Below are 19,315 nucleotides of genomic sequence, written 5' to 3' on the forward strand. Positions count from 1 at the left end.
CCTCATGTCTGCTTTGTGGTCAATACACTGTTATATACATGTAAAGAAAGGTAGAAGGGTAGAAGTTATGTGAATGTTTGAGTTATTATCTATTATATAAGAGAGAATACATTAAAGGGAAATGATTGTATAGGTAGGCTACATAAAAGTCAGTTAATGCAAGGCCTAATTATTCTATGACTGAAGTCCCAAACGTTTAGTAGCCTATAGCCACCTATTTTGTTACTTTAATCAATACAATGATGCTACTATTATTAATATTATGGGCAGATCAACTTGAAAAGTTCCGCTGGAAATGACAATTACTGAGGAAGTCTTTCGTCAATCGACTGTGTAGAACTGTCTAAATCAGCGCATGCGCAATTCATCCCCAGCCTGCCTCCGTAAGGGTGTCGATTCTCAAGCTGGAACATTGGAGGAAATAAAGATACTGTATTTTACACACAAAACAGGCAAAAACAAACGGATGTGCTTCAGAAAACGAAACGGCTACCGCCCTCCAGATCATTTTAATGCCAAAATTGTAAGTATTGTCATCGTTAGCGTTTTTCAATAGCATAAACGTTGAGTTTGCCAGTGGATGGTGGGTCCTTTTCCGTTTTTTTCCCCCCCGAAGAATGAGTCGTCCTCTGTAAACCCCAACCTTCTGTCTCTACATTTGTTTTTTTGTACAGTCTTATGGGCAGGAACTTACTTCTATGGCTTGGTGTAAACGAAGCTTTCCTAGAAATGGAGCGGTTGAATGTATCCGAGATAGACTAACGTTATACTGCTACAGCGCTTATTCGCAGTCGATGAGGGAATGCCGCTTATTTTCGCGTCTCCCGTTTCGCTTCATCAGAATGGGATAGATATCTGGTTGGAAGGCTAAACTGAGTTGTCATCTGCTGTAAGATGTATTTTGTGAGCCCCATGCAGTAGTCGTGCGCCCGGTGTGTGTGTGTGTGTGTGTGTGTCACGGGCATTACGGGTTTGAATTTTCCTCACAAAAACAATATTTGCATAACACATTATGGTTTCACCACAGCCGATGCTTTAAATCTCTATCCGTAAAGCAGTGTGAGCTGATACAATGTTGGTTTGGGGCATTTCAGTTCATCGGAGAGTGAAAGCTAATGCACGGATTATAGCGTTGTATGAAGGGTGATATTTTCAATTCAAACATCTAGGAAGTGGGGGAGGATAAAGCTCAGGTTATCATTTGTCACTGACATATATCTACGTCTGTATTTCTATCAATTAACCGCATGTTTTACGTAACCAATGAGAATAAACCCCGAACGCTTTTTGTTTGTGTGTGCGTGCTCGCGTTTATTTTTCTTCTCGAAAGATGTTCTTCTCTTTTTTCCTTTAGCTGGCTGTATAGTAAAGCGCGTTCGCGATGCACGCGCGAAACCTTCGGGTGAATGAATTCTGTTTGCGCGTTCTCGTCGCGATCGGGGGGCGGGGCCCGCGGTGTCGCGTGGCGGTAGAACGCTTTGAACGCGTTCGCGCGTGTCCCTGCAGAAATGGAGGGGAGACACAGAGCTCGCGCAGCTCTGACGTCAGAAAGAGAATTCCCGAGGTTAAGAGATATTTTTGGCCAATCAATGACAGTCTATACGTGACCTTTTGGTTTCCCTGAGGACGTCAAGCCTGGATTTTTATTTGTTGACCACACCACAGGCATGTCTGTTGCTTGACGAAATGAAATGGGTGAATTCAGGTTGATTGCCAAAACAATCTTTGTTGCATTAATTTCCTGTTATCACTGTAAAGCTGCTTTGAAACAATCTGTATTGTAAAAAGCACTATATAAATGAAGGTGACTTGACTTGATTTGGGACACATGGTGATTCCAGTCATCTCAATGGCAAAAAGTGTCCCAATCAACCTGAATTCACCCTAATCATCATAGTGTATGTAGCCTTCTTAGTTTGTGGTGACAACAACAAGGTCTATATTTAGCGAAAAGAATGACATGCTTTGAAACACCAAGTAAGCTTCCACGTGGGCATGCCAGTCGAAGCTCAGCTGCTTTGATATCTTCAGCATCTCTGCTGTACAAGGACTCAGGTTTAGTAAGCTTACTTCATTTGTTCCTTAAAGTCAGACTCTTACATTCACAGAGGACATTGTGTTTGCATTGTCTTTATTGTAATGGTGCATTTGGCATTAATTAAACCATATATTACCAGAGAAGTGGTCATGAGCACTTTATATATCTAGTCAGGGGATAAAGACCTTGAAAACTAGCTAAACCAAATTTAAATCAGCAACCAATAACTGGAGATTAGTGGTTATTAGTGGTGCTTTACGGACCCCATTCTTTATTGTGCTGATGTATTTCCCATTGAAAAAGCTAGTTTGAGCAAAGTAATTATCTCTCTCTCTGTCTCTCTCTCTTTAAAATAGTCAATAGACTTTAGTTATGTCACAGCCATGAACCAGGATTTGCTATATACTCGGCAGTTGCAGGTGGTATTTGATTGGACAAAAATCTGTAGTGCAGGATGAGTCATTTTGAACTTTTTTTTTGTCCGATATAAGCCAGAAGATAAAAGATAAAAAATAAAATAAAAAGTTTAAAACGCAAAGCCAGTTTCCTCTATAGAATTATTATTTCGTAATATGACTCGTATGTACACAGGCGTTCGACGCATACACAGTTTTGAGCAATCTCTCGCCACGACTTGCAACCCATGTAAATATCTTTGTATTCTTTCATGCTAGAGTTGTACAAATGAGGGTACTTTCTAACCTCTTCGCACAATCTCTCGTCTATGTAGGCCTTCATTTTCGCTGTAGCTTCCGGTCTGTTCTGTTCTTCGTCTAGCTTGTGAATCGACGCCCCCAGGGCACGGTTGCCACCTTGTGGATAAACTAAATGATGTTTTATTAACAAAATTACATTCTTGTGATTATCGTGAAACTTATTTTGTTCTTTAGTCTGATTGAGTTAAGTAATTACGTTACATATCCAAGTGAATGCTTTGGTAATTTTGCATTGACTTAACATTGAAATCACTCGCGCCTGACGCGCTATTCGCGTCCGGTGTGAACGCACCATAAGGGCGTTTTTCCACTGGGCTCGTTTGCTGCGGTCCGAACCCGAGTGCGCTAGTTCCCGGCGCCCCCCGCAGCGTTGGTCTGGTTTCACACTCAATTAGTTGTATCGAACCCAGGTGCGTTTGCAGTGATCTTACGTCATCGCAAACGCACACGGAAAATGGATGGATAATACAACTCGACTGAGCATAGCTGTAATTTGTCTGTTTTTTTGGTGCTATTATGCACAACATAGTGAGAGACATCACCTCTTCAGTATCCCACAACGTTCCCCTGCCACTCATGGTTGTCGTGTGTGAGGAAACAATTATATCGACAGTGATACGCATGCGCGGGATACTATACTTCCTGAACAAGCGCGCACCCGAGTCCGTGTTGCTTGCACATTAACGCGAACCGCGCCACGGTTCGGGAGCAACCGAGCTCAGACCACCTCCTCCAGGTAGTCTCGGGTTCGGTACTCTAGTGCGCACCCGGGTCCGATGACAGTGTTCACATTAGCGATTTTTCATGCAAACCGTGCCCTGGTCCGCACTAAACTGCCAGTGTGAAAGCGCCCTTAGTTCAGTTCGTTGACAGTTTAACAGCATCCCTCCACCACCCCATCTCCTCACTTCTAGTCCTAAGCTACTCTTACAACAACCGGGGGGAGTACTCTGGGTTCGAGTACCACTCGGTGAGTTGCACAGTTTTGAAAACGAACGTTAAGGGTTGTTTTAAGGGCATGTTTGTGCATGGCCATAGACTCCCATTCTAAAGCGGTCATGGGCAATTCTAAAATAGTCAAAAAGTCGAGACAGGAACCATTGTCAAAATTTCTTTGTCCACCACTCTTGTTCATCCAAAACAAACTACAAAATAGACTCAAAGTGTTAAATACCGGAATTGTCCTTTAAGGGAACGTAAACAGTTGAGAAAGGAATGTGTAGGCCTAAATGTGTTGGATCCGTGCTTTAGCTCTTAAAGTGACAGGAGCCTATAAATACCTGCTGATGTCATTAATGTTAATCAACAAAAGACAGCTTTAACAAAGATTACACTATATTAAATTTATACAGTGAACACTATGTAGTGTTATTTTACATTTAATTATTACATTTCTGTACCTAAATACTACTGTTAGACCTTACTTTATTCGTAACTTCATTATATTGTATTTATCTATGCTTGTAATTAGTGTATTTGTTGTTATTTCTTTACTGACTGTTCACTTGTCTTTAATAATGTTTGAACTTTTGCTGAACCGATCCGTGACTCAAAAAAACGTAATATGATCCAAACCATGAGTTTTTTGTGATCCGTTGCACTTCCTCCCCCTAAAGACAAACTTTTTTCCCTCTCATGCTCTGCAGATTTCATGGTGATTTCATTCGTGCATGATATGGCATCATGTAAATATAGGCCTATTCACACAGCAAAGTAGCTACTGCTTAAAATGTATTGACATATTAGAGTGATAAAGAAACATGAGTGAATAAGAAAAAGCACAGAACACTATTAAGCACAATAAGCTGCGAAAAATAATTTAATACTCACAGACACACTGACTCAAGTCTTGTTTTTATTTTCATCTAGCACCGCTGACTTACACCTCAGATGTGTTTATAGTTGACACACTCATCATTTTACTTTCTGAAACGATAGGGGGATGTTTGGAGATAAAAATCCTCTAAACCAACAGAAAGTAGTGGTGAGAAGTAGTTTGGTGGAATAATGTCAGATCAAATTGTCAAACTTCAAATTTAGGTTTTGATTTTATGTCAAGCATGCTCTGGAAGGTTGTTTTGGACATTTGGAGGGACGTGGATATTGAGGCTGTTTGATAAAAATGTGTGTATTTATTTTTTTATTAACAGAGATAGCCTGTACAGGAATAAAGATATATTATGTAAATATATTAAAGTATAGTGCAATATATAGCACAGGTAATAATTCTCTTGCTAACATATCATATGCACAAGAAAAATGTGCATATGATATGTTTCATAATTTTACTCTTTGTTACTCATAATTTTATGAATTTCTATTCATATTAATTTAATTTAGTTTGGTCCATAATTTCTAAAACAATATAACTAAATACACTGTAAGAAAAAAAAAATATATATTTTGGTCACTTCGCCCACCCCTAAATGAAAGGTTATTGATGTGAATGATAACATAATTAGCATAGAGTACATACTGTATAGCATGCATGATTTATGGTTGTTTTCAGAAAAGGTTTCAGCCGTTTTATGCTAGAATTGTGTGGCCTGTGCGACAAAACTCAACATCTGTAGCACCAGTGCTATGTTCAAAAAAAGTTAGCGTACAGCCCTGTATTTTACCACATTCAATTCGAACTGCAGGCATTGAAGGTGATGCAGAAAAACACTGCACTAAACGTTAATTATTTGTATTAACTTCAAAGTTTAAAGACATGGAGTAAAAGCCACTAGGCTATACTTTTTATGAGATTGTTACGCTGTTCTTTTTCAGGGGGGTAGTGCTTCTGTCACTTTTTTTATTTTACAGTGTGTAAAGTAGACAGGAAATCATGGTCTGGCAAGTTTTTGCATTGTTTTTGCATTTACATATTTTTGTAAAAAATGATGAGTTCCGTCAGTATGGTTTGCAGATAAGATATCTTTAACCACATCCTATTGCAAGAAAAAAAAAGAAAAAAAAACTCATTCTGTCTGCTGTATAGGCATTATTCAACAACAGTTACTGAATGAACAAAACCAGAGAAAATAGAAAAGCAATGTGACCAGTCACTGGAGCAGAATACTGAATAAATGATTCCCTTATTCAGGGCCTTCAGGGTTGTGCAGGGTTCATAAGGGGCTAGTCGTCCTCTCTGAAGCACTAATTCAACCAGAACACTGCTTAGCAAACACAGCTCCTTTTAAAACAAAAAGTGTTTCGCCATTGCAAATTGCAAAGGTGGCATTTTTACATTATGTATAGTAAGCTAAAGTTAAACGTCTAGCTTCTGTGAGTTGTTGTTGCTATAGGGGATTAATTCATTGATTCATTGATTGATTGATTGATTGATTGATTGATTCATTCATTCACTCGTTATTTTGGAGGTGGTATTAGGGGGCAGAACATTCTCATCCTTGAGAACATTTGATTGGATGAAAATCTTTGTAGTGCAGTCATGACCTAAACGTTTCTTTTTTTTTTCTTTTTGCATTTCTTTGTGTACTAGATAAACAGACAGTAAACATGTCTTTCTATACTAAATTCAATAAATTACTCTTCTGATGTGTTGAACTTTGTGAATGACGGGCATGCCGAAGTGTTGTAGGTTCAAATTGCACACTAATCATCACTTTTGGCTTCGGAAGATGTGCAATATGTAGTTTATTTGAATAAAAGTGTCAGTTAAATGATAAATTGGTTAGGTCTAGTAAAAGTGTTTTATTGGCATTATTGACAAGCGGTACTTGTAAAACTGTGATTATATTGTCAATAAAGATAAAATGGTTGAAAAGGGAAGGATTGGGTTTTTAGTTGATAAAGGGACAAATGCTGTCCAGGAAAGACCAAAAATGTTTTTCATGATACTGCTTGTTTTATGATGAAACACAATCCTGTTGTCATTGCTCGGAAAACCCAAGCCCCGACATGAACGCCTTGCTTGTCAAAATAATTTCGATAGGCATTGTTTTCATATCATATGCTGGAGTAAAACTTGATAAATAGTTTTACAGTCTTTCAGTGAGGATTTGAATCAGGACCCATCCCTGACAAAGTACATTTGTTCATGGTTTTCAAAGATGAGGTCATGGCATCTTTTGACTCTAGCAAATAAAAGATGAATATGTGTCAAAATACAATTGAGTTGTGTCAACAAGCATAGGCCTATTTATTGTGCTGTATCTAACTATGCATGATTTTGTAGCACTTTACTATTTGCATTTAGAATTGTTTATATCCCTGCTGTCCGTAACCCTGACAAATTTTGGGGTCACGACCCAACAGTTGAAAGCCGAAGAATTCAAGTGTAAACAACTTGAGTTCATTGCGCCATTGTTGTTTTGTCAGTTTTCATGTGTTGGTCTGAGGAAAAGTTTGGAGTGCAAGTTCCCAGCATTAGCCTGGTGTCGCTGTAAGAAAAAACGGAGTTTAAGGATGAAGCTTGAGTCATTTCTCTCTCTTTCTTTCTTTCTTTCGCTCTCTCTCTCTCTCTCTTTCATCACACTCTACTTTCCTCTTGTCTTGTCTCTTTCACAATCACACTCTTTCACACTCTTCTCTGTCACTTTTCTTATACTTCCTGTTTCTATTTCTCTCTTTACATAAAATTTAAATGGCTATGATTATCACATTCTCCATTCCAATCCATCATGTCTCGCAAAATATTTACTCACCCACCTCATGTCTTTCTAAAACTATATGACTTCATACTGGAAGCTATTTTCCATGCAGCTTTCAAGCTTCAGAAAAAAGGTCAAAAACTCCATAAAAGTGCCATAAAGTGGTTAATATAAATATTTCAAGTGTTCTGAAGTCAAATGATGACTTTTTTTGAAGGACCTTTGTGAAGGAAATAGACTAAAATTTGAAGTCATTATTCAATGAAAAACTCACTCCGGTTTTCTTAGCGCATTCATGTGAATTGTAACATCTGATTCATGAACCAGACGTTCATTTTAAACAGATAATTTCATTGAATCAGTTGGTTTGGTTCACAAAATAAGTCTAAATGATTAATTTACAAATTGACTTAATTATCTCAAATAATGATCATTTTAGTCTGTTCCTCTCACAAATCTTTTATATGTAGACTTAGATTAATATAAACAACTGTTAGGAAACTTTAACGGTGCTTTTGTGTTGTTTTTGAAAATTGAGAGCTATTGTAACTGCATTGAAAAGAGCTACCAGCACTGTCTTCAAAATATCTTCTTTTATATTCCACAGAGGAACGAAAGTCATACAGGTTTGGAACAACATGCGGGTGAGTAAATGATGACAGAATGTTAATTTTGGGTCAAACAGTTCTTTTAACTCTTTGCTATGGAAAACCAGTTTAGTTTGGTCATTTCTCAAGTGTCCAAATGCCATTTCATGACACATGCATCACTAAAATATCACATTTTGTCCGTAGAGAGGCTGGCTAACAGAGTCCACACCCTCCCTCATACTTTTAGCGCTTATGTTTTTGCCTTCCATCTCTGTTTTTTCTTACGCATGTCCTCGCCAATGTCCGCTTTTCTTCCCCAGTCTTCTGTTGAACGTTTCCTCTTTTCATGTGTAGCTCCCCTTCCTCCTCTCTCCTTCACAGAGTTAAAAGGGAAGTAGGAGATTGTGGCCATAGCAGACTCAGCAGCGCCTTTAGTTCCCTGCGTAGTCACAAACCCCTCTCCGGAAAATCTAGTGGAGGTTAGCTGACAGTCCAGAGATATTATCTAACCCCTAAAACCTGGAGCCATGTAAGTATCAGTCGACCTGATCTATAGTTCTATTAAAAGTTCTTCGTTTTAATACGCATATTGCTATATTGAGGGCAGTGAGATTACATTTGTCCTTCTTAGAATGGCATTAACAGTAGTGTTTGTGGAAGTAGTAGTATTAGTGACGTTAATATTAATTAAATATGGTAATACGTATTAATAAAAGCAGAGCGTTTTCATATTTGGTCCTATTTGAGATCGCATGCCAGTTTCTCACTGGGTTATGAACTCATTGACCTTCTTAGCTCACATCTGTGTGCATCTGAGGGTGGCACAGGATCTTGGCAGCTGGCTGAACATCTGGGGATGATTTTTTCATGATTTGTGGGTGATTCTTGGTAGATTTTTATTTAACGTCAGACGACAGGTCAAGTTTGATTTTGGTTAAGACAAAGTTCTGAAAAGGTATTAGACTTGGATTTTTAGAATAATATTTAATTTCATGTCATTTGTGTGATTTTTCTGTGCATTATGGATCAGAGGAGTATGCGCCACATTTGATTTAATGTGAATAGGCTGATGTAAATAGTTTAGCCTACAAAACATTGAAAACACATTTTTTCAAATGAAGTTCAGTGGAAGAGAAACTCCAAGAAACGTCGGTTGTGAAAAACAGACCTGACCTGTGACATTAAGATACAACCTATTGAACAGACTGTACTTCATTCCCAGGGCTCATATTGGCCCTGGAAATACCAGAGAATTTCAAAAGTGTTATTTACAGGCTTGGAAAAGTCATGGAAATTAATGAAATCATAAAAAGGTGATTGAAAGGTCATGGAAATGTCTTTAGTTGATATAATTATATAAATAATAATTGACATTCACTGGTCAGAAGATGCAAAAACACTCAGAGCCCTTTTATCCATTCATGTCAAATTAAGATAGATACATAAGCTAAATAACCTGAGACGATGAGATGAACTGTCAGAAGTGGTTGAGGGATGAGGCAAGGACTCAGTCGCAGAGTTTAATGGGCTTTTTAGTGAAAAGAAAACAAACAATCAAAAATTACCCCATATGGGAAACACTGTCCAATAGTAAGGCAAGGCTCGATACAACAGCGAAGATATGATGACAGTCCAGCCAAGGAAAGAGCAAACGGAGAATAAATAGGGAAGGAACTAAGGAGGGTAGAGAGAGAGAGCAGGTGGGGCAAATGAACTGATAATCAGATAACAATGAGGGTGGGGTCAAGACATGCTGCCTTCACCTGCTGTCGGAAATGTCTTACTTCCCACTTCTGAAGTCGTGATTACGTCGCGTTCAGGTACTTTGTTGTTGGAAAGAATAGGATGGTGGACATCAGGTTTATTCTTGCCTATTTATTGGGGAAATCATATTAAAGCCAAAATGTATTGAAGACATTTAATTTTGATCTAAATGTCTATATAATAAATGTCTAAATGTCTATGCCAAATAATAATAATAAAGCATGTCTAAAAAAATTTTTTTGGGGAGGATTTTTTTAGACATGCTTTATTATTATTATTATTATTATTATTATTACATTTATCAGCTAAATGTTCGCTTACTCATTGTTTTTTGTTTTACAATGGGGTAATTTTGTTGCGCAATAGCTTACACATAGCACAAGGAAGCTTGATTTCAAAAAAAGTCAAGCAGTCAAATTGCAAATAGTAGCACAAATAAATACAATAGAATATACATGACGAGATATACGAGAAGATATAAATGACATAAGCAGTGCTTTAAGTTTTTCAGGTAGGTCTAACAGTAGTGTTCAGGTACAGAAATGCTAGAGAAATTGATTAAATTAATCCAATGCAAAATAATACTGATTAGTCTTCATTGTATAAATTAAATACAGACTAATCCTGACAATTAAACAAAAGTCTGGGGTCTGTAAATTTTTTGTAATGCTTTTATTCAGCAAGGATGCATTTAATTAAATGAAAAGTGACAGTAAAACCATTTACGGTACAAAAGTTTTCTATTCTTCCAAGAATCCTGAAAAATGTATTATGTTTTCCACAGAAATATTAAGCATTACAACTGATTTCACCATTGCTAAAAAAAATAAAAAAATTCTTGAGCAGCAAATCATCATATTAAAATGATTTCTGAAGGATCATGTGACACTGAAGACTGAAGTAATGATGCTGAAAAATTTGCTTTGCATCACAGGAATAAATTATTCTTTTGTAACATATTCATATAGAAGTTATACATTTAAAAAAAAATCTAATAAACTGTTAGTTTAATGCTGTTAAAACTGTTTTACTGTATTTTATCAAATAAATGCACCCTTGCTGAGCCTAAGAGACTTCTCTCAAAAACATTAACAAATCTTGCCGACCCCAATCTTTTGAACAGTACATGTGGAGGTGGTGGGAAATGGACATGGATAAGCAGTTTGAAATGGAATGGAAGGATGGATGTGTCATTTTCTCTGTTAAATCTCATACAATGGTGAATTTGTTTGCAGATGTTTTCATTTTAATCTCTTCCTTAACAATATTATTTAAAAACCTAACGTTTCTGCCACCATATGCTCATTTTAGTAGACAATTAAAATGAACATGCCTGACTAAATTAGCTCAATTCCTAAAACACAAAGCCATAGATTTAATTGTGAGCATTTGCTTGATGTGACTAATATAAAGTCTTTCTCTCTTTTTCTCCCTCACCGTTCTCTCTCCCTATTTGTGTGTGTGTCTGTGTCTTACTGTTGCCCTGTTTGTGTTCCTGTGCATTCCGGCCTGTGCTATATGTGTTTGCGTGTGAAGGAGAGGTCCGCGGCCTGCGGGGGGATGACATGCATGTGTCCAGGCATTTAACATCATTGAGGATTTTAAGACTAGTAGGCTGCCCTCCGCCAAGCCATGATGGACATTCTGGTAACTGGCCCTTTTTCTCTCATTGCTGTTTGTGTTTGGGGTGTTTTTGTGGTGGTTTATTTGCATATTAATGGAATGAAGAGTGTTCTGATGTGGTTTGTTCTTTTTGGTTTCTTCAAGTGATGTCCTGATAGATACTGATGGATATTGTTTGTTGTATCCAGGACCAGCCGGAAATGGAATTAGAAACTCCATAATTCACAAAGTTCCCTTTTTGTTGAAGGGTTAGTTCACCCAAAAATGAACATTCTGTCACCATTTATTGTCAACATTTACCCATATGTCGTTCCAAACCATCTGTGGAACAGAAAAGAAGATATTTTGAGAACATGCAATAGAAGTCAATTCTTTTGTGTTCTAGAAAATGTGAACTCCGTCTGGTCTTGGTTATACCCATATATCATGATGTGTGTTTTCATTTCTTCACTGTGTTTGATACTTGAGAGAATTATTCTGGTCGTTGCTGGAATTTTTTTACTTTACAGCATGTGAAGTCTCTCCCAGTCTGCTCTCCTCTCCTTGAGTCTCCTCTTATCTCCTCACATCTCATCTGGTCTCCTCTGCTCTGTTCTCCTCTCCTTTTTTCCACCTTTTGTCTCCTGTCCTTTCCCTGTTCCACACACACAAACACACCAATTTATGAAAACCTCCCACAAATGTTTTTTTTATTTTTTAGATGAGCCTAAATTAAGCTAATTATAATTACTATGTCCCACAAATCATTCTTTGACATTTTTATTAAGCCATCATCTGTCTTCATCACGATTTGAAGATGTTTCACTACATTTCTGGTATTTTCAGAAAGGTGTCACCCCTCAAAAGCGTGCACACACACACACTCACGATTCCGCCCTGGCTAGTTTCGGTCCATCAAAGCTCACAGAACAGATGGATGGAAAACAAGAGATTCTGAGATGTTCATTAAGAGACAAAGACTGCAGGGAAGCTAGGAAGACAGCAAGAGAGACAGAAAGGAGAAGTCTGAAGAAGAGGGAGGGAGTGATAAGTCACATGATTCATGGCCAGTCCGCCATGGCATCTGGATAAAGTTAGAGGAAAGCAAGATTTAGATCTAAAAACAGACAAGCAGACAGACATTCATTCTATGTGTGTGTGTGTGTGTAAGGGAGTTTTCCTCTCGTCTTTAATAGCACAGAGCAGCTTACTCATATCTCCAGCAGTTTATTTAGTTGCATGTCTTTCTGCAGAGCACCTCCCAACTCCATAGACTAAAGTTTGGCTCACATATTTGAATATAAAGCAAACATTCTCTCTCTCCCTCCCCCTCTCCTGGGTTAAGTTTCTTGCCCTCAGGAGATCTCTGAGTTTCTCACGCTTGATGCCAGGTTGGGGGTTCTCTGTGCTAGTGCTCTCAAGCCTGTTGGTTTTGATACTCCTTTTAGAAAACAAGCGGCTACGTCTTTTTTATAAGGGATGGAGGTGGTGCAGCCTATAGTGGATCCGGGCTGGTTTCCAGAAAGCTCAAGCTTTCAGTCCAACAAGGATTGATTCATGCTGTAGTGGTCATGCACGTTGCAGAAACATGGGCTGTGTTTGCAACAGAATGCATATTGTGCAGTACAGTACCCACCTTATTTAGCAAAACGCAGGAAGTTAGCTATTTTCTTGTGATGTGTGAAATTTCTGATTCATTAGCTGATAAAGGTAAATAAGTTGAAGAATATCAAAGTGCAGTAAACTGTAAAACTATTTGTGCTACAAACCAGTAAAGATAAAGAAATTAAAATAATATGATAAAAGATAACAAATAACAAATAAATAATTAAATGGAATCTACATTAGCAGTAATGTGCATGTTAGTGTGCGCTGAAGATACTGTTAAACTTCTTAAATTTGGTTGGATTTTGAAAAGTGAATTGATGGCACCCAATTTGCCCAGTTGATTGTTGGGTACGCGCCCAACAGTTGAGTTGTTTGAGTTGATTTGTTGAGTTGTTTGGTTGAGTTGCAGTGTGAGTGTTTCTGCTCAGGCTCATGCTGTAACCTCTAAACAAACGTGATAGTTTAGTCATGTGACCGAGTGGAATAGAAGTTACAAGTGCGGCTCTGTGTTGCTTTAAAGGGCTGTTATGTGTGTTTGCAGTGATTTAAGACCAAAGCGTAGCCAGTTCCTGGTGGGCTGCTGCTCTGCTGCGGTTGCTCTTCAGTAAAACCACTTCCTTTTCTCATTGGTTCTTTGAGGCAGCTCCCTCTTATTTGAAACTCTTACTTTCGTAGACCACTAATGCTTCTTTTGTACATCTTAAGTCCTTGTTTTGTTTTTACCTGTTAAATGTGGAGCGGTTACAACATTGCCACTGGCTAAATTGAATTCAATTCTCTTCACATGTTGATTCTATATATAAGCACCGTAAAAAGACATCCTGAAGCTTCAGGACTAGTACAGTTAATGATGACTAGAATCACACAGTGTACTGATGATCATGGGATGGCATGTGAGGAGTTCATGCACTATTAATGGGAAAAGAGGCCAACATGGCCACTGTTTCCCAACTCCCAGCAGGAAGTTGAAACACTGTCAGTCTTGTTCAAAATTGGTGGATCCGGGAATGGCCCCTTTAGTCTTCCTAACTTAATAAAATTATTTTCTGTATTCAATCGCTAGTTTGGACTGTAACAGTTACAGTTCACATTTGGCCTGTTATCTCCAGAGGTCGTGACCTTTTGCTCCCCCATAAGCTGCAGGATAGGAGCTGTTGTATTGACTCTCAGAGGAAGCTGCTTTGTGAGGCTGGCTGTGACCACGGGCACGGGATGCTTCTGCTTTTTAATGCCAGCTCTTGATGTGGCACGTGTTCGCTCAGAAGTCACTCAAGTGTCATGTGTCAATGTTATTAGCAAACACTGGCATGACAGAAACCTCAGCTTCTCGCCATGTAAATTGCGGAATGTACATACACACATTTATAATTTGACAAAATATTTCTATTTCAAATAAATGTTGTTCTTATGACTCTCTCTATAAATGTTCTTTATATTTATCGAATAATCCTGAAAAAAATCACGGTTTCCACAAAAATGTTAAGCATTGATAATAATAATGAATGTGTCTTGAGCATCAGATCAGCAGATTAGAATGATTTCTGAAGGATCATGTGACACTGAGGACTGAAAATGCAGCTTTTCCATCACGGGAATAAATTACTTTTTAAAATATATTCAAATAGAAAGCAGATATTTTAAATTGTAATAATATTTCTGAAAATTACTGTGTTTTTGATCAAATGAATGCAGCCTTAGAGAATTGTTTAAAAAACAATAAAATGTATTTCCGAATGTTTGAACATAATATTGAATATAATATAATAAAGTAAATTACACTGTAAAAAAAAAAGATTTTTCGAAAGTTGTAAATATAACAGATTATTACATTTGACAAGAAAATGCTATTTCAGTCTTTCCACTACAAATTTAACTTTTAATTCATTGTTACTTGTCGTTTCTGTTTATATTTCTGAAATTTACCAGCATTTTTGTGTGAAAGTGGTTTCAAGTAAATCCTACACCAATTTAGTTTCTGTGAATTTTCTGAAATGACCAAATCTGCATCTTCACGCTGCTGTGTAATAAATCGGATGTGTTAGATGAATTAGCTAACTGAACTCGTTGAGCTGTGTTGTGCTGAGATGTGTGCTCGTTGATAAAGAGTGTATTTGGAGTTGTGCACGGATGTTAGCTTTAGATGTGGTGTTGTGGACTCATTGTTTGTCAGGACATCTGGTTTGATCTGGTGAGAGGTGAGTGTCTAGAAAGAGGAAGAGGTTGCGGCTGACTCATTAGATTTCAAGCGCCGTGTGCCACTTACAACATCTGAAGAGTTACAACACTTCCTTTCCTCTCCTGTTCCTTTATCTGTACTCTTTACACTTGAAACTGTTAGCACAATGTCACGGTAAACTGTAAACGTAACACTGGGTTGTACACTATTTCACATTGCAAATGTGTGAACCCTGGAGTGGATTCATGTTTTTAGTACTGGACAGCAAAGAATTTACAAAAGAACTAATTTAATGTATTCATATTGAAATAAGCATTTAATAGTTTAATCTGTGATCAAGTACAATGTACAAAGCCTTAGGGTGCTCATGATAGTTTTCATAGTTGAGGTCTTCGTTTTCCCGTGTGACTGTACGAAATGAGCCGAAATGTACAGTGGGATCTCCTTACATGGACATCAAACTACAAATCCTGACAGTATTAAAAATATCTATTGGCCAAATAAACTATTAGTGTTATAATACTATGTGACTGTTATTTCACACAAGGTTTTCGGCTTTTTCAGGGTGAGTTGATGATTTAAGGGAGAATGTTAATGCACTCTTAGCTCACAAATCTTTATGCTGGCGTAGGTTAGTGTGTGTGAAGATCTGAAAACTCGTTCTCTTTGTTTCACTGGGAGCTTGAGTTTCAGAGCCTGTTAGAACAAGACCAGAGTTAGCAAAGGCTCTTCTCGTCTGTGAAATTTTCTGCAGTGTGTTTTGTGGTGTTTTTTATTTTATTTTGTCTTGTCCTCTGTTGTTTTTTGTTTTGTCTTGTGTTTTGTTGTTTCTTGTCTTTTTTTGTCTTGTCCTGTCTTGTGTTGTGATGTTTTTGTCTTAACTTGTGTTGTTTTTTGTCTTTTTGTTTTGTTTAGGTTTTTTGTCTTGTCTTGGGTTGTTTTTTGTTTTGTCTTTGTCTTGGGTTGTTGTGTTTATGTCTTCTTTCGTTTAGTTTTTTTGGTTTGTCTTTTGTTTTGGTTTGTCTTGTCTTGTTTTGTGTTGTTGTGGGGTTTTTTGTGTTCTTTTGTTGTCCTGTGTTTTTTTTTTTTCTTCTTCTTCTTTTGTTTTGGTTGGAGCTTTGAGGACTCATTCTGCCTGACGTTGCTTTCATGAGCATTAAACGTTGCTGGACAGAACCTATTTTTAGACTTATTCATACTAGTAATATATTTATATAAGTTTGTTCTAACTGGGCAATTTTTTGGGGGTTTTTTTGGGGGGTGAATTTCCTCTCCATTAAAGAACATAGACTGAGGAAATTTCTCATCACATTGATTGCAATTAATTCCAAAGCATTTTGCACCAGTGGAATAAACCTTATCACAGCGCCCCTTTTCAGCGCTGCGCTCGTTGTCTTTTGTCTTCCGGTTTGTATTTCCACAGCGATCTTATGTATTTATGAATGAAATGCCCGTTTTAAAATCTTCCTGGTCTATTTACATTTGTTAAGACACCTGCTTTAAACATTACAATGCTCGTGCTTACTTCCGTTAACTCTACAATAAGTAAATCCAGTTCACCAGCTAATTACTCCTCGACAGCGATGCCATAGACATACACAGAACGACCAAAAAAAAAAAAAAAACGGAAGTTCAAAGACAATATTCTAAAGATTGCTGCGCACTTGTTTCTCTGGCACATAAGGTCTATAGCTGTCAGACGTTTGCCCTCGTACCTTTAACCTTTGACCTCCTTTGTACTGGACACCAAATTCCCCCATAAGGTGCGGCAGGGATGACTCACACCATAAGGGCAGGCACCGCTTTTAAGAGTACCGCTTTTGTGTCAAAGTGAAATTCCAGTCTCAAATATCGGAGTGTGTTTGTTTTCACTTGTTTTGTATGTAAACTACACGTCTCTGCCTGTCTGTGGAATCATGCCAGCATTGCACATTTTAGTGCAAACTGCTGAGCATCATTTATTCAAAAACTCAACATGTATATATTGCAGTGTTTATCATAAATGATTTATCCATGCACACATCATTATTTTTTTTAGAATCCATTTGCCCTCATTATCTTTAATCAACTCATTTTAACTTCCCCTCCCCCTTACAACGAGACACAATGCAAACAAATTAGTTTTATGAACTGGTTCCTCTTAAGGAATCTGTCCAAAAGACTAAAAAGAGCCTCAACATCATTAAATCAGACTCAACGCCAACGGTTCGTTCAAAGCCATTACAGACGTTCTTAATTATGGCTCATGTCTGGTTGTGACAATGACAATTTGTAATTAAAAAACATTTGTTACATTGAATCGACTGCATACATTTTTTTTTTTTTTAAACGTTCCGCCCAGTGATGGGAGCGCGATCCCAACTTTTCTCTTTTGCTGTTGTGTAATCATGGGCACAGTGCCTGGCGTTATTTGAACAAGCCTCTCTCTCTCTGACTCGGTCCTCTAGCGCTGATCTGTGTTTGATATTATGAGGGAATAATCACACAGATTAATTCTCAAATGAACTCTTAATTGACTTAAGCCCCCGGGCATGAACAGCAGAGCTTTATTCTGCCCTTCAGCACCAGAGCAACGCCGCCCAGAGAGACACGTCCCAGCATGCCTCCATTTCGGTTCTCACTCTCTGAGTTTCACCCTCTGCCATCATGTGCTTCACAAGGGCCTTGGTGACACTGGAGCTCCCAGGGGCCTCTATTACTTTTACACCATGTCCTGTCTCTCACTCACACATTTAGCCTCTTCTCTAGTTCTCATCTGCAGAAATACATTTTCACTGGGTTGCAATGTCAAGTACTGGGATCGTTGTTGATCCATATGGACTAGGCACCACGGTTCGGAACGCAAGTGATTCGCCAATTAAAGGACAAGTTCGGTATTTTACACTTAAAGCCCTGTTTACAGATCGTATCTGATGAAATAGAACGGTTAAGATTAAAATTTGGACACATGCTCCTGTCCCGAGAATTTTAGGTTTATTTCGCTTCCCCCCCCCACCCCCACAATGGTTGTCTATATGCACTGGAAGATTCCTTCCTAAAAACACATTAAACTTTCGTTTACAAAGATGTGAAACTCACCGAGTGGTCAGGGGGTGTTCACTGATATGTTCCCTCAAAAATCGCTGAAAAAGATGCATTCCAACAGGTTTTATCGTAGTTTTTGTCCACCTCCATTGACTTAATAGGACGTGCTGTGAGACCGCAGCACTTTTACGGTATTACTCCGCCGCTTCTTCTTCTGTGTATTCAATGAAATGCCCGTGGTTTGCTTGCAATTGGCAAAGGTGCATTATCGCCACCAACTGGGCTGGAGTGTCTATTATTCAAGCTCACAACGGAAGAATCACGGGTGTGACGCGTTTGGCAAAATAGGTCCACAAAAGCGAAATAAACCTAAAATTCTCGGGACAGGAGCATGTGTCCAAATTTTTATCTTAACCGTTCTATTTCATCAGATACGATCTGTAAACAGGGCTTTAAGTGTAAAATACCGAACTTGTCCTTTAATTGCAAAGTTTTATCATAAAGCAAACGTTTTTTTTTTCATTTGCACGTGTTTTAAAGTGTTGTCAGTTTAAACATTCAAGTAATTTTAAACCATTTGAGTTTAAGAAGAGGCGAAAGAGAAGTCAATTCTGAACTTGCACGCACACTGAGCTGCACGCAAACACTGAATCTGCTCTCTTCTGCATCTGTTTGTGTTTGAACAGACACATCCACGCATAATTATGTCAAAAAAGACTCATCTCGGCGAGAATGCTTGTAAACACAGTCACTTATGGCTTATGTGAACATAAACAATTGGGAAAGAAAACGGATGCATATCATTATATTGGATCCGTGCATTTGGTCTTAAAGTGACAGCAGCCTAATATACCTGCTGCCGTCTGTGTCATATTAATCAAACAACAAAATACAAAGAGAAAATCACTTTTGTAGCTGTAAAAACTATTCATTATATCTAATTTATACAGTGAAGACAATGCAGTGTTATTTTACATTTGATTATTCAATGTATGTACTTGAATACTGTAAGACTTCCCTGAGAAACGTAAGGCACTATTTATTTAATTTGTAGGCCTACATGTTGATCATTATTTCCAAAAAGTTTTTTTTTTTTATATATTTTTTTTTCAAGCTAAAATCTTTTAATGAGTATTTAAAAACAAAACAAAAAAACCCCCGTTTTTTGGCTAATTGCAGCACATTTTATAACAAGCTAT

The 19,315-nt window shown here is 37.8% G+C and overlaps 1 protein-coding gene and 1 long non-coding RNA gene across 10 annotated transcripts in view; one reads left to right on the top strand and one right to left on the bottom strand.

Annotated features, from left to right (window-relative positions):
• The first annotated feature begins 356 nt into the window (after positions 1–356).
• Positions 357–19,315, top strand: part of rgs19 (regulator of G protein signaling 19) — a 38,885-nt gene continuing 19,926 nt past the window's right edge. Inside the window, exons 1-4 of one of the 9 annotated variants that reach the window (XM_082144510.1) lie at positions 359–523; positions 7,960–7,996; positions 8,263–8,471; positions 11,243–11,353. In XM_082144510.1, the coding sequence (XP_082000636.1) occupies positions 11,339–11,353 (15 nt within the window). In that variant the 5' untranslated portion in view covers positions 359–523; positions 7,960–7,996; positions 8,263–8,471; positions 11,243–11,338. The other 8 variants (XM_082144509.1, XM_082144512.1, XM_082144508.1 and 5 more) reach the window with 8 other exon arrangements.
• On the bottom strand, positions 15,886–19,220 carry LOC309480124. Its single transcript, XR_014199545.1, has 2 exons — positions 18,626–19,220; positions 15,886–17,975 (listed from the first exon to the last, which is right to left on the bottom strand). It is a non-coding gene; the product is annotated as an uncharacterized lncRNA (long non-coding RNA).

The sequence above is a fragment of the Leuciscus leuciscus genome, assembly GCF_965113295.1.
Source record: "Leuciscus leuciscus genome assembly, chromosome: 18".
Taxonomy (NCBI): Eukaryota; Metazoa; Chordata; class Actinopteri; order Cypriniformes; family Leuciscidae; genus Leuciscus; species Leuciscus leuciscus.